General features: G+C 35.9%; 2 protein-coding genes across 4 annotated transcripts in view; one reads left to right on the forward strand and one right to left on the reverse strand.

Moving 5' to 3' along the window:
* Positions 1-16467, forward strand: part of LOC108708384 (rho GTPase-activating protein 6) — a 130392-nt gene that overhangs the window by 50690 nt on the left and 63235 nt on the right. The gene's annotated exons all lie outside the window — the stretch shown is intronic.
* On the reverse strand, positions 599-10300 carry amelx.L (amelogenin X-linked L homeolog). The gene is given in 6 exon segments (NM_001085683.1): positions 599-760; positions 2163-2531; positions 3997-4041; positions 5624-5671; positions 6694-6769; positions 10289-10300. Coding segments are annotated over 5 exon segments (522 nt in total). The 5' UTR covers positions 6748-6769; positions 10289-10300; the 3' UTR covers positions 599-754.

The raw sequence follows: 16467 nt of genomic DNA on the forward strand, positions 1-16467 counted from the left end.
ATCGAGAGAATGAATTCATATTTTGTGGATCTCAAATGGAGAATGAGCCCTTATTCACCTTTTGTAGATATACAGAGAAGGAGCTATGGTTCCCATTTTATGGATATGATATGAAGAAGAAGCACTGATTTACCTTTTGTAGTTATCAAAAGGAGAAGGGGCGTTAATTGACATTTTGCAGATATATGGAGGAGGATCACTGATTTTTTTTGTTTTTCCGAATAGAAAAAAGGAACTTTGAGTCTCTTTTTGTGTATACCATATGGAGAAGAAATACAACAATGTCTACCAGAAGAAACTTCAAAATTCCAGTATTGTGAACAACATTGTGATAACACCTCCTAACCTTCTTCAGGTTCTCAATGAACTATGAGAGTTTTCACAGGAGGGACAGACCTGATCGCTAAAATGAAAGACTAATACACAGGCAGCAGTTCAAACATATGATGGGACAAATCTGTGTACATTCGGAGAAGGAAGATTGATATTTCTTTTGCATAAAGCATACTAAGAAAGAAAAGTACAGTATAGTCTTTTGACATCTATTTGGAGGTAAATTCTCCGTTTAGCAAGTTTGAAAGACAAGAAAACATTCAGAACAATTTAAGCTGTTTATTACCTCTTGTTTTTTTTTTGTTTGGATTTTATTAAAATGCAGATAAGGTAGGCTAAAAATGGGAAACAAAGTACAGTAAACAATATTCTGCAGTAGTGCAGGAGACTGAATAATCTTCCCTTCAATTTCCAAAGGCTTCTAATCCTATAAAAAAAGAGCAGAAGAAAGAAATGTTTAAGTAGAGATTGCCGCAGCTGCACTTCATTTGTGAATGTTTTCTGAAACCACTGAAAAATATTGTTTCGAGTAAACAAGTCTCTGAAGTTCTTCAGGCAATAGAAGAAAATGAAAGTCATGCCCGTTCGCCATGTTTAAAATCAAAGGGACGAAAACTAATAAAAAGGATTACGTTTCAATGCTGTGGTTACAAAAAAAAGTTATGTTAATCAGAAGTTAAAAGGTCGGCTGTAATACCTGATACTTGCATTCACTGTTATGAAAACAAACTTCCATCAGGAGTACAAAGAATGTTCTAACTGTGTTGGGCTTGAAATCATTTTAGCTCTTACAGCATGTAATGTGGGGCCCAAAATGTCAGGATTACTTTTTGATAACCAGATCTATTGGCCAATACCTTCACACACGGATTTGCAATTTGCTGTCTAACTGTCCATTTGATTCTATATCCTGAAAATTGCATGTGTATAGTTCTCTAACCTTTTCCTGCTCCCCATTGCCCTACTCCTGTCCTATTCCATCTTTATTTTCTACGCCAGCCCATTGCAGAAGCATTACATTTGCTCCAATTCAGTGAAATGATTATGATAACTAACCTTGACAAGACATCGGACCCACAAAGACGGACTAATGTTGTAAAATTGTAATTATAGAAATGCATTGCTGTTTGCAATTATGACCATCTCTAGTAAGAAGTTAAATGCTAATTTGTGTTTCCCCTTTAACAAGAGAAAAATGTTAACATATAATCAGTAACTTATTATGCTCCTTGATTGGAGTGACTAAATAAACATTTTCTCAGTGTCATGAGGAATACACATGTGATCTGAAAAGTTCTGCAGTGTGGGCGACTTTGCTGTTATTTCTTAGTTCTTATAAATGTGTTTTTTTCTTGAGAGGCATTCTATTTCTGGATGAAAAAATAGAAACATATGTTGCAGAGGTATATATGGTTCAAACATGAGGTGTTCATCTGAGAATGAAATATATAATAGGAGCTTCTTTTTTAATGCTGGTTCTTTCTATCACAGAAGCAAATGGGCAGTAGCGTCAAATGCCTCTTTGCTTTGTTTATCTAAAGAAATCGACATAGACCATTATGCCAATAATAGGTAACAAATATGTTCAGCACAAGCCCTGTTCATTGAACTCATAACATGTGGACAGTTTGAGGGTTGACATTTTGACCTAGCACATTTTCTGTGTCACTGCTGTAATATACATTTCTTGAAATATTTTAATGGAATTCTGGTCAAGTTATATGACCTTTCCAATTGTTGGTACCTATTACGGGAGTCTATTTTGCTGTGCTTCTTTAATTTACACAGTATCACTCTTAGGCTTTACATGTTTTAATCAAAATATTTACCAGTTCCTCTTGCTTGGTATTTCCTGCTGCTTGCCATGGTTCCTGTGGTCTATCTTCTACAAGTGGCGGCATTGGTTGTAATGGGAATATGGGCTTCCCATTTTGGTTATCAGGCTGAGTATTTGTTGGATACTGACCATCAGGATTTGACAGATATGTGGGTTTGAGCTGATGTGTATGTTGGGGTATCAGAGGAAATACAGGATGATGAACAGGCACTGGTACAAGTGGATGTTGAGGTATCAGCAATGGGTGATGGGGTGGCAGTTTTGGAACTGCATTCTGTTGTTGCTGAGGCATCATAGGTGGCGCTGGTATAATTGGGTTCTGAAGCCAGCCAGACACAGGTTCATAGCCGTAATTTGGATACTGGGAAAAAATGTAATGAGAATTAAGGTTTTCTTTCTTTGTTTTCTTAACATTTAACACCAATGACCGTACCAGTGTTCCAATATGTGTAAAAATAAAACACTACATTTGCAAGGTTATTTAAAAGACTTTACTGCAGATCAGGAATGAAAGAGCTGTAGGAAGAAAGTACTTGGGCTACAAGCTATGAGTTAAAATATGTATTAGAACGAATTGTTTATCATAAAAGAGCAACGCATTTTTCTTTCTTATCTTCTATACTCAAATATGTACATAGCAGTTCATGTACAGATATTATACGTACTTGACGTTAATCCTGGCATATATATACAGTTATAGGTGATATTATCTAGGAAGCTTTGGATCTGACTATTTCCAGTTAAGGGATCTTTCTGTAATTTGGATCCCCAAACCTTAATTCTGCCAAAAAAACATTTTAAACACACTAATTGATTGCCCCCAATATAGTTTTGTGCAGCTTAGTTAGGCTCAAGTACATGGTACAGTACAGTAACATAATAAAAGAAGTCATTTTCAAAAAAATTGCCTAAAGGGGTGGTTCACCTTTACAGTAAGTTAACTGTTAGTATGTTATAGAGTGGTCTTAGTCATTTAATTTTTATGGTTTTTGCATTATTTGCCTTTTTCTCTTGACACTTTCCAGCTTCCAAATGGGGGTCACTGATCCCATCTAAAAAACAAATGCTCTGCAAAGCTAGACATATACAGTTATTACTATTTTTTATTACTCCTCTTTCTATTTAGATTCTCTACAATTCATATTCCAGTCTCCTATTTAAATCAGTGCATGGTTGCTAGAGTAATGTGGACCCTAGCAACCAGATTGCTCAAATTGCAAACTGGAGAGCTGCTGAATAATAACCTAAATAACCACAAATAATAAACAATGAAAACCAATTGCAAATTGTCTCTGAATATCACTCTCGACATCATACTAAAAGTTAAATGAAAGGTAAACAATCCCTTTAAAATAGACTCTAGGGAAATGGCCTTCCTGTAATTTGGATCTTTTTGGCTAATGGGTTTCTGGATAATGGATCCCATACATGTAGTTTTAATATGCTACCCCAGTAATTGTATTTCTCTTTTGTGCTAAATGATGAACTTGAAAACCTGAACAGCTCTGTCATCTGCAAGCTATGGTCTCTGGGAATTAGCAGCACGTACCCAATGCACTGCATTTGGGCTGTCTTCAACTGTAACTGGTTGGAGGAGTTGAGGTGCTCAGAGATCAGTGCCCTCTGCCTCCTAATACTGAATATTGCCCTTGTGCAGTAATAAGGAGATAGAATAAAGTGCCACAGTTTCAGGAATAAAACACCCCCACCCCCCAAAGAAAATCTAGAATGTAGTCAAATGCTAGAACCTTACTTTAAGAATGACATAATGCAGTTCTCACTCTAAAATTATAGATATTATACACATATCCCTGGCTAATTCTTACCTGATGTGTCATCATAGATTGGTACCATTTCAAAGGTGATAATATCTTGGATAAAAATAACACACAGTTATTAATGATTGTTATAAAGTATATATACAGTTGTTGATTTTCTTCAGAGTAACAGAGTATTCTATAGAGCCTATGATAGTGTAACACAAAACAATTTTTTCACTTTGAACCAACTGCCTGGTGGAAGATTGCCTTTATTGCGTGCCTGTTCCAAAGAGTTTTCGTTTTAACTAGTTATTTAACAAGAAAACATGTTAACATAATCAGTAACTTTTTATACTGATCTAAATCCTCAAATAAATAATTGGTGTAAATTGAGTGGTCAGTAAATATTGCCCTTTTACCTTGACCTGACTGGGAATAATGCAGCGAAATGTTACAGAAAGAATTGTGGGAGGAAAAGTCACAGTTCTGTCAACTTATTGGAAGTAGCCTAGCATGTATGTGTGTCTTTGTTTTGTGTTTATCAGGAGGCGGCCCATAGTAGTTAAAATGGCAGTTTTTATGTTTAGGATTATCCAATGGCACATATTACTGGTATAGGACTTGTGATCCAGAATGCTTGGAACCTGGGTTTTCCTGATAAGGGATCTTTATGTAATTTGGATCTTCATACGTTACGTCTAGTGTAAAACATTAAATAAACCCAATAGGATTATTTTGCCTCCAATAAGCATTAAATATATATTAGTTTGGTTCTAGTACAATCTACTGTTTTATTATTAGAGAGACATTATTAAGAGGAAATTAGAGGAAATTATTTAAAAAAAATTGCATTATTTGGATAAAATGGAGCTTATGGGAGACAGTCTTTCCAAAATTTGGAGCTTTCTGGAAAATGGGTTTCTGGATAACGAATCCCATACCTTTACTATAAAAGCAAATTTTTATAAAAATGGTTTATTGAGATGGATCTGTGTTTTACAAATGAGTGATTGTATGTGATACATTTTTATAGAGACCTGCAATGTTCAGGGGTATAGTTTCCCTTTAAAAGCTCTGAAGAACCAGAGTGCAAGTGACTCTAACTGTCTATAATGACCCTAAATTTCTATATTTGGTTAACCATTAGAGGTCCATTTATTAAAGGTCAAATTTTAGTGGTATTAGAGCTTTTTGAAACCACGATTAAACTCATTTCCCACCAAATCACGACCATGTATAAAGTGGTAAATGGGTGCAGGAATTCTTCCATTACTTTTACCACCTATTTTATAAAGTCATCATTGACAATGCACTAAGCTATTAATACATTTAAAGTATTGACTGTGTGTTACAAACAGGGGTACTTAGTGGTTATATTTATTGGTTTGTCATTTAAGAAGTAAGAAATATATATAGTGACATTTCTGTTAATTGTATCTCATGAAGGTACACGTGTTTATCTGCCAGGCAGTCCAGTAAATAAACAATCACAAATATGCAACAGGAAGTTGCCAAGGCAATCCTGTGGGTGTTTTATATGACAGAAGCACGATACATAATAAATAAATAATTCTGAACAAGGACATTAATATACCTTTCTGACAATGAATGAACGAGGATTTGACACTTAAAGAGCTGAATATGCCAGAGTTAGAGAGAGGAAGGGGGAGAGATATAAGCATGTGTGACATACCTCATAACTGAAGTTCACATACCCAGGATGCTGCGGGTGAGGCGGAAGCTGCAAATTCATAGATATGAATAGTGAATATATTAAAAAAATGTGATTTGGACCAAAAATGTACAGTTCCCTCCAAAATACTCTGGTACAGCATAAACAAAATTAGATTAATTAAGTAATTTTTTTTTTTAAAATTGATGCCATTCTTCGTGCCCCAAATTTCTTTCTATATTATTCACAGTTTGTCCTTTTACCCTCTTCTTTCATTCTTCTTTCTCAATGTATCTCTTTCTGTGTATACATATTTGCACTAAAGTCTTATGGCAGTTTATTATGTGAAACTTTTGTTTTACTCTTCATTTCTGCTCTCTTTGCAATCCTTCATGTATTTATCATCATACTAAACATCAAGAATGGAAACATCTTTTTTTTTGCAGCCCAGAGGCTAGAATTTGGCAGCTGCTGTTCCACCTCATTAAACAGGTTGACTAGCTGTCATCATACAAATAGCCAAACATCAGTAAAGATTATTACAACAGATTATACCACTTTTTTATCCCTGAAGAAAACCTTTTGTAATATGTTGGAATGAAAATCTTTTCAAGGCATTAGTTCATAGATGTAATCTTCTGGTCTTCTTGCTAGAAACTAAAAATATAGCTGAATGGAGATTAGTAAATTGTTTAACAAATATATAAATATAAATCTTTATCAACCTTATCCAGAATGCTCGGAACCTGGGGTTTTCTGTATAAGGGGTATATCTGTAATTTGGATCTCCATACCTTAAGACTGCGAAAAAATAATTTAAACATAAAATAAACAACTAGGATTGTTTTGGCTCCTATAAGGATTAATCAAATCTTAGTTGGGATCAAGTTCAAGGTACTGTTTTATTACTACAATGAAAAAAGATATTTTTAAAAATGTGAATTATTGATTAAAATGGAACCTACAGCAGATAATCTTCCCATAATTCTGAGCTTTCTGGATAACAGGTTTCAGATAATGGATCCCATACCTGTATTTCATTTTGTACATTCCCAAATATAACACCAGTTAACGGAATTGTGAATACTTACAGGAACAGAAAAGGCTACTCCAATGAGAGCTGTTAGCATTAGCCATGGCCTCATTGTCTTGGTCAGCTGGTCTGTCCTTAGAAATAAATACAGTAGTCAGTGCTAGGGTTAAGGTAGCAATGAATGCTAAGCTTATTTGATCATAACATTATTAGATGGTTCTTGTAACTATATATATAGTTTTGATAAATTCTTTGTATGCTATCCCTTTTACTTAAATAAGAATGTGAGTGCTTACTGGACCCTGTTTTGATTTGTATGTCAATCTATTCCATACTCATTTCCATAGTTTGAATGTTAAATCATAGTTTGAATGTTGAAATCATCTTGAAGTTAGTGGGATTCGAACGATTGTACATTGTACGATTTTTCGTCCGACATCTGTTGATCGGCCAGGTTAAAAAATCTTTATCGTCCCAGTGCAATCTATCTATGTTTTCAGGGCCAATCAGGCAGCTACCCTTCAGTTTTGCTGGCAATATCGCCTAAAACGATCTTTTTAGTTGATGGACACATCATACATTTAAACGATCGTTTCGAGATAATCGTGGTCTCATGATAACGATTGGATCTTTTAAAAATATTTACATCTATGGCCAGCAGTAACAAAATTGAACCCAAGGTTAACTGCTTGTTTTAAAATGACATATAAAGATACTGAGCAATTTTTTAAAAAGTTCCTACTGCCAAAATGCTTATTTTGTCAATAGAGACAGCACGGGTACTCAGAATTAATTTTTTAGTGTGTTTTGTATTGTATATAAAAAAAAAATCTTCAGGAAAATGTATAAAAACAACAGCAGCTTTAATATTGTTGGTGTAAGTAAGTAGCACCTTTGCATACTGTTTGGCAGTGATTTTGGCTCAATTTCATTCATGGCTTTTGAGGTTAGAAAAAACTCTTGTGCACTCAGCTTTTCAAATTCTTAGTTGAATTGAAATCAGGTAAGGGCCATTACCTTTCTGTTCAAATCCTTCTGTTTTTAAAAGATCTTCTCAAGGCATTAGTTCATAGATGAACTAATTAGCCTAGATGGAAAGCAGCTCTACAGCAAAGGTTACCGTGTAGTATTAGTAAAGTTGTATTTTACAGGCCCAGTGTGTTAAAGTGATACTTGATGCCTGTGGTATTAAATAATGGTGGTAGGTGGCAGCCCTACCCACAGAATAATGTTTTCTTATGTCACACTCTCAATGCAGTTCCTCATAATTTTATTATTGCCTCTACCCTATGCAAAGTATTGCATCATAGATTTCATATTCGTAACCAGTTTTACTGGCACAATAATCTAGCAACCCTAAGAGCTCATTCACTAAAATAGGTTTGACATGCACAAGTGCAGTTGCCAGTACTATAGTAACCAATCTGGTCTTTGCGTTCATTTTTGTAGTAGATTGTTCAAAATAAATTGCTGATTTCTGTTAGCAACGGCACTTTTTTTTTTTGCACCTGCATTAATAAATAAGGCCTTTAGTTACACGTGTTTATATATTTAGGGCTTGTTGTACCTTAAAGTATTACTGACACTAAAAATTTTCTTTTCAAACTATTAATCTACATTAAAAGTTACTTATAGGTCATGTTGATTGTTTTTCGCTGATAGTTGTAAGTAATTGTTACTTGAACTTCCCAAACCTGACTGTTTTGCCCACCTGGCCCCATCTCAGTCTGACAGTTAGAGTTTCTAATACTAACCGACTACTGCTGCACAAATTTGCCAGCCCCCTCATAGAGGAACAGGCAAATACTTTTATGGCAAAACTATAAATAGCATTCAAAGACAACGTTATGATACATAATAAAAAAGATTATTTTCTGATGTCAGTATCTCTTTAACAGCTCAGAGTGTAGAGAAGCCTATTTAAAATGAAATCTGCCTTAGACTGGTATTTCACCAGATGCAGGCATGTGGAATGGAGTAGGTGGTGAAGAATGCAAGAGAAACAAGTAACTGAGGTAAAGTGTAAATAAAGCCAGCTCTCCTGGGTATGCACAAAACTGTTTTATTCTCCTGTACGGATGATACACCTCCAGAAAATGTATTGAAATGCCTTTAGTATAAATATAAAGACAGTGTAGTAAATGATGTGTCCTGCTTTCAGGTCATATTAAATGTATAAATCCAAGTTAAAGCAAAAGGAAAGGATTAATCACTGGGGGTGCCAATTTGTTGTGAGTATAATCCTTATGAGTATAATCCTGTCCTTAGACCCTGGGACAAGCTTCTCTTCACTTAAAAACACAATGGCCCAGGGTACTTCTTTATATAATAATTATAGATAAGCAGAAGTCCATTATGCAGGGGCACTTGGAATCTACTTATCTACCTAATATGGTGTACCTTAAATTTCCCTGATTTCCTTGTTTAGCTTAAGAAATAACAAAACAATTTAGATTTTTCTTAATTAAAATACTAGCCACAAATCTTCTACTCCTGAAGAAATCACAAGGAACTGTGCATTTACCTAGAAATCCGCTACCTCCTAAATCAGCACTCCCAATACTGCCACCACCCACTTCTGCCTTTGTTGTCCTTTGAGCAGGGCAAGGTGGGGTTGCATGGTTAGTACAGAGAACACAGTTGGGCACAATCAGTGGCGTAACTAGATTTACGCCCCACAGCAAATTAATTTTAGGGCCCCCAACATATCCAGTGTTTGTCCTGTTTTACCAATATATGTTCAAATTGCTCATCAATGAGAGCCTCATGGGGCCCCCTGTACCTCCTGGGCCCCCCTGCAGTCGCAGGGTCTGCTTCCTCTGTAGTTATGCCCCTGGGCACAATTTGATTAAAAAAGAATTGCTATAAAAATAGAAATCAGGCTTTAAAAGTTACCGGGTCTTAAAAGTTGAAGTTTATTAGTAAATTGGCTACATAAAAATCATTAAGGTAACCGCAAACAGTGTATCAAAACCCCCACGCTTGACGCATTCCGTGGCCTCACGCCACTTCCTCAAAAGCAAAAGTTACCGGGGGCAGATGTTTGCCTCTCTTGGTAAAGTGCTAAATATTGGGACTTTGACATCAAAGGACATACTTTTTTGACCTGACTGAACACTGATATACTTTGGTTAATCTATGATCAAATTCTATGATCTTATCTACTGAACATTTAAGTCAACAAATCTGTGGTACACTACATCTGATTGGCCAAACGGGAAAAATGGGCCAGCCATTGGCCTGCTTCAGTACATGCATGGGCTACAATGCCTGCTTTTCATTGCAATTTCATTGTATTAATGACATTTTGCCTTCAGCGTGTGTGTTTAAATTGTAGAAATGACTATGAAGTCAGCCAGCTTGCCAACGCAAAGGGTTAGTTTCATTTTAAAGTTTTAACCCAAGGCATTTCAAGTGTAGTGATGGAAATATACTGCCATTGTCACACATTTATTTTATTTCCCTTGCAGGACGTTAATTTCTTTTTGGTTACTTTGGAATTTTGAGTTCCCTTAACAGCAAAACAAAACAAGTAGGAAATACAGAGGGGAAGGCTTAAGTGTTAAATGAGTAAGAAGGAAAACACTGGTGTCCAGTTGTTCTTATTGGACTGAATCCCTGTTGTTGCTGAGTATTGTAAATAATGTTCTTACCTTTGGCTGAACTGGTTACTGTAGAGCATGTGGAAGGTATGCAAGTCCCTGGAAGCATAACATTTAAATCATTCTGTATCTCTCATGCAGCCAATCACCATTTAGTTGGGAAACTGCAAGGGCATAAGATGTCAGCATATTTACTATCCAATTAAACTAAAATGCTAGGTTTACTTTAAATAATATACCACTCTTAAATAGCATGTGCCATTACTGTAAATAAAAACAAAAACGGCAAGTCAGCCAACCTGTACCCAGTGATTTACTCACCTCCCAGCCTGGATTTGCTAACATGGCATCGTTTCACTTGCCAGATAATATGTTTCCAATTATACGGGGAAAACAGGAAGCTATAACCAAATCAGCAACTATTGCAAAATATATGACTTCAGAGCTAAGTTATCTTAAAGGGAAGCTATGGTTAAAAGTCGTTCTGTTCCCATATGAAGGAGCATTTTGTGGAAGAGAAACTGTATAGGGCTTATTTACCAATGGACCAGATACAAGTGCCCCCATATAGGGAACACTTGCAACTGCAAGCTGCTTCTGGACAGTTTGCAACAGACGCACTGATTTTTATGCCTGCCTTTGTGTGGTAGTAAATAAAGGGCTTTTTTTTTTTACAACTACTGCCCTCTGCTACTCTTCTTACATGTCCTAATGATACACAAGTTAGCAACATAATGGGGGATACCTATGTCCTGGCAAAGTACTGGCCATATTATTATTAAACACCAGAAAGTGCTGCCAGTTCCACATTACATAAACATCTGTGCTCCATGTTTCAAGCAGAAACAGTTACACCTATAAGCTCATCATGGAAATAGCAGAGGGCAAAACTGCAAAAAAAAACTAGAAAAAACATGGTATTTTGCACCACAATTGTAAATGAGCATTTATATGATTGTTTTTTTAATTTTGGGAGAAAGCTAAATTTTATTGGATATATCTTGGGTAAAGTAATATCGTGCTTAACAAATATTTAAGCCGAATACCATGTGTGGGCCTGTTAATAAATTACACACAGCTCGCACCATGGGAATGACCATGGGACATGTACTGTATACTTGAACACAAGCAAGTGAAGGGTGTGCAAATGGTGTAGCATTGTGTGCCTTGTAAGTACCATTGATATTAGAGCTATGATTGACCTTGCACACATGGAGCAATCACTTTGCAATAAAACTGCTCCATTTCCAGCATAACAAATTTTACCTATTGCGCTAGCTGGACTTATAACATATAACATGTATCACAAAGCAACATACTGTATATATAACATATAACATGTATCACAAAGCAACTGTCTCCTTAATTTTTCTAAAGTAATATAAAAAGGAAATAGAATCCAACTGTTGTTTTGGCTCTCCAGCCAACCTCCCTTAGAATACTTGAGACACATGGATAATATTACCAGATTTATTCAGGAGGAGGAAACGTTTTTACTTGGTTGTATAAAGTAATCTAAATCCTCTGCTGGGAAATGGCAATCGTTTGCAGTACATTGTGTGTCATGGTATGGTAAATTGTTTGTTTTAAGATAAGGCTTAGACAAACCCCATCTTTTCAGATGCAGCCTACTTGCAATTCCTAAGGGTCTGGCCACACGGGCAGATTCGGGGAGATTAGTCTCCAGGCAACAAATCTCCTCTTCTTCGCGGCAACTAATCTCCCCGATCTGCCTTTCCCTTGCCTTCCCCCGGCTAAAATGAAAATGGCATGGGGGCAGGCACTCGGAGCGCTTCGTTTTGTGCAGTCGCCTGTAATTGTCTCATGAGGAAACTTCGGGCGACTTCGGAAATCGAAGCGCTCCGAGTGCCTGCCCCCAGGCGATTTTCATTTTGGCCGGCGAAAGGCAGAAGAGGAGATTAAGACTAATTTCCCCCCCGAATCTGCCCGTGTGGCCAGACCCCAAGGTCAGAGACACACGTGGAGATTCAGGGAGATTGATTGCCTCTTCTTCGGGCGACAAATCTCCCCCGAAAGGCCTTCCCGTCGGCTAGAATCTAAATCGCGGGCGGATGGCACTCGGATCGCTTAGTTCTCCGAAGTTGGAATGATGGTTTCCGACAAACCCTAAGCTTAGCTTCTCATCAGCTGCTCCTCTTCTTCGCGGCGACTAATCTCCACTGAGTATGTCACAGACACTCCTAACTAAATGTAATACCTGTATTGGTATCTCCTGTTACAAATTTGAAGGCCTGGATCATTATTATTATAGAGATACTGAAGTTTTAGGCTGCTTCAGTAAATTCAGTTTATAAAATAGGCATCTCTAGCCATATTTACAGTATTTTTGGGGTTATGTTCTCCTTTAAGATCAGACCAAAACGTTTCCAACAGCATTTTCAGTCTCTGTAATCTAATCATGTTTGCACAAAAGAGCCCAGTGTAGAAATGTTGTAGGGAACTACACACAACAATAACAATAAGATCATTTTGTTAAAGTTAGATTGAACAATGCGTGGCAACCTTACTTTTCCCCCTCAAACATGAAATGCATAATATAATACAGGTATCTGTAATACATTTTGCATATACAAAAATCTAAAAGAATCAGGAATGTGGAAAAGAAATATTATAGAAGGAGGGGCAATAGAGCATTCTATAATGTATGTTATTGCCAAAATATACAAAAAGTTTTGTGATGTACCTGAAAGACAGATATCGCTGTGCATTTAGAAGAATTTTGCACCTGCAAAAGAAGGTATAGTCTCCACAACTGAGCCTGTCGTAGCATGAATGTGGCTTGCTGATCTTGCCAGCTATAAACCGCTAACAACCAAAATACAGCTTGTGTCCCTAAACACCTCCTCTTATTTTACTTTGCTTTGCACAAAGTTAAACTCTCCTACAATGCATACCTGTGGTAACTTGGCTGGAAGCAGCACAAGTCCTGAAAAGTATGTCGTTTTCTATCTTTCTATCTGTCTTTCAGAGAGTCCTTGTCTAGACTGCAGCTGTAAATAATAATAATGATAGGAGGTTGTTTTCTCTCAGCTGGATTAACAATGCAGCCTATGCCACCCTGGAGGTAGACGTAGCATTATAAACTGCTTCTTTAATGTTTATAGCCTTAAGTCGCAACATAATGAGGAAAGTACAGGGTGAAAAAAAAGAGAATTAGAAAAGAGTGATGTTGAACCTGTAGTGCTCCTTATCCCACAAAAGATGGTACTGGACTTAGGAATTCAGGGTCACTGAACTTGCTGGTCACTTTGAAGTATATATAACATTGCTTGCACTTTTGTTTGTCAAAAGGCAACATTTTTAATAAATAATAATGAATATTCCTTGAACTAACAAGGAAAAATGAAACACTTTAAAGGACATTATTCTGATCAATTATTGAAGTTTACAAACTATATAGTATGATAAATGATTCATTGTTTGCCACAAGTCTAGTCACCTATGGTAACTAATCAATAGGCAACATTTGCTAATAAACTGGTTAAAAGTAAACATCGTATTGGTTGCAATGGGTAACTGCTCCTGGTCAAACTTTGTGTTTTTATTATTATTACTTGAGTTACTTCCAGACAAGTAGCCACAGGCATGCATTAGAGTTTGATAATGATTATATCATTAAACAAAAGAAGAATTCCAGAAAGAATGCCAGAAACACTTGACAAATAGAACACTTTTTTTTTTTATTGATGTTGTTACGCTGTCAGGGTTCTTGGCTCCTCTCACATGATTTAATATAAATATGTAAATAATTAATGTGTCTGGTGCAGAATAATAAAATCTTTGTGTTTTGTTAAACATACAATTCAAACTTATAAACAAATCCAGTGTAAGTTAAATTTTTTTCTGATCGTTTGTCCTATATATTTCTATAGGAAGTGAAATCACTGTTTTCCACCTTAGTGAAGCAGTGATCAAAAACTCCTGTGCACTTCTAGTGAATAAAGTAAACAAAATCAAGTTTGTAATATAATGATATCCTTTTGTGCACAAACGATATTCTGTAAATTTTAACAAGCATTCTGTCTCGCAAATGTATAACATACATGTAACAGGACCAGGGATGTGTAAAGTTATTTACATAATGAATTATGTAAAAATGAAGAAAGCTTGGACAAAATATATAATGGTGTTAATGACTAGTGAAGCCATGTAGATGCTTGTGACATAAAGGATTCTATTAAAAAAGTTAACCCTCAGTTCCACAAAGCAGACACAATATCAATGCTGTATTGTCAATCAAATTACTGGACCAATAAAAAGCAACATGCTCATTACCCAATAACAAGCAGGTTTGAGTCAATGTTTTAACTGGTTCTCTAAAGTATAGACCCCCCACAGAACAGGATTTCATTATAGAATTTATTTAACATTCCACATGGCTGCATCAACCCTAGTGCATGGATACAACCTGGTCTGCTATAGTAGGTGCTCACTAATGTCCCCTGTGCTGTATAGCAATAAACATGAACATAGAATAATAAACATCTCCTAAAAGAGCTACAGGTTCTCTACTGAAAACTGTTACAAATGGATGAGAAATATGATGCTGAACTGATGTTGTGGCACAGAACATATCTAATGATGTTTCCAGGGATTTTGCAGCTGGGATTTTTGTATCTTAAACAAAGGCATTTAAAACATAAATATGATAATGTGAGGTGATATGGATATTCCTATAATCTTCCACCTTAACCCATCATTACAGTAGGCCTAATATCCCCTCACTGACATCTGACAACCTTTCAAGTCAGTAAAGCACAAGATCTTAATTGTATTCTATTTAAACCTCTCTCTCTCTCTCTCTCTCTCTCTCTCTCTCTCTCTCTCTATAATATTCAATATACCAAACAGATATTTTTAGTACCAATAGTAACACAGTATATATAAGGCACATATAAATTCACTAGTGAGTACAATAAAAACCCATCTCACATACTGTATCTCATCTTTACATTGCAATATGAAGTTGCACAACTTTACATAATTTCCCCACTGTAGCAGTGACCCTTATAAGATTTGTAGATGATTGTTAGACGCCAATTTTCAGTCTCCTCCAACTCTAATATTACACCAGTTAGCAAATGTGATTAGCTATTGTAATGGAATCAATGGAGACGTCCTACATGCTTATATTACACAGTGTCATAATTTGCGACATCCAAGTTTTTTGGCATTCCCTACAATGTGTTTTTTTTGGCATTAATATGAAATGCCGAAACAAGATTGGACTGTACTTTCGGAAAACCAAAGTATCTCCTAAAGGGCCCAGACCCTTGTGGGTGCCTACCCACAGTTGCCATCAATTCTTTTTTTTATATTTTTACTATAGGCATATAGTATTTTGTTATTGCTATCTAAAAGACTTGTATAGATATTATTTATATGATTGTGGGCCCTAAATGTCAAATTACCTGGTAGACCCATAGGCTCAGTATGACATTGAACTGAAACAATCTTTTATGCAACACTGAGGTGGTTATTTACTAAACTCCAAATGTATCTCACTGTTTTATTTAAAAAACCATGACCATACTCCCATGCTCTATTTGACCTTATTTAATAATAAAAAAAACTCAAATTAATCGGTTCGGGAAAAAAAGCAATACAATCAAGTAAAAACTTTAATCATCCATTTTTTCCTGAAACAGGTTGTTCACCCAAAACTCCAGATTTTTCGGATTATCGGGCTAAACCCAGCCAAAATATCTCCAAATTGGGATAGGTGCCTCTCCCATTGACTTACTATATACAGGACCTCTACCCTTCTGAGATGGCGGATTTTCGGATTCGTGCTTTTTGCAGCATTGGTGTATAATAAATCTTGGGTAAAAAACATTTCCTCAAAAAAGCCACACCAAATAAATTTGAAGTTTAGTAAATAACCCCCTGAATCTGTCATTAATTTAAAACGTTAATAATTGGATGAAGTTAATACAATTTTCATAAAAAGCACTTGAATTAGCTCTCTTTAGTGCATAAAAATATATATATTTGCACTTGGTGCAGTGGGGTATTTCATAAAATTGGATTTCAGCCTAGTTCCATTTAATTTATATAGGAGTTTGTATTGTTTTTGTGTTGCTTTCTTTCTTTTCATCTTTTTCTGTAATACACCCTGTTTGTTTCACAGTTGAAAAGCTTTTGTGGAGCTGCATTAGCAGTTCATTCTCTCTTATAATTAGATAATTAATGGGGAAAAGTACAAAGAT

This window comes from Xenopus laevis, chromosome 2L, assembly GCF_017654675.1.
Source record: "Xenopus laevis strain J_2021 chromosome 2L, Xenopus_laevis_v10.1, whole genome shotgun sequence".
In the NCBI taxonomy this organism is placed as follows: Eukaryota; Metazoa; Chordata; class Amphibia; order Anura; family Pipidae; genus Xenopus; species Xenopus laevis.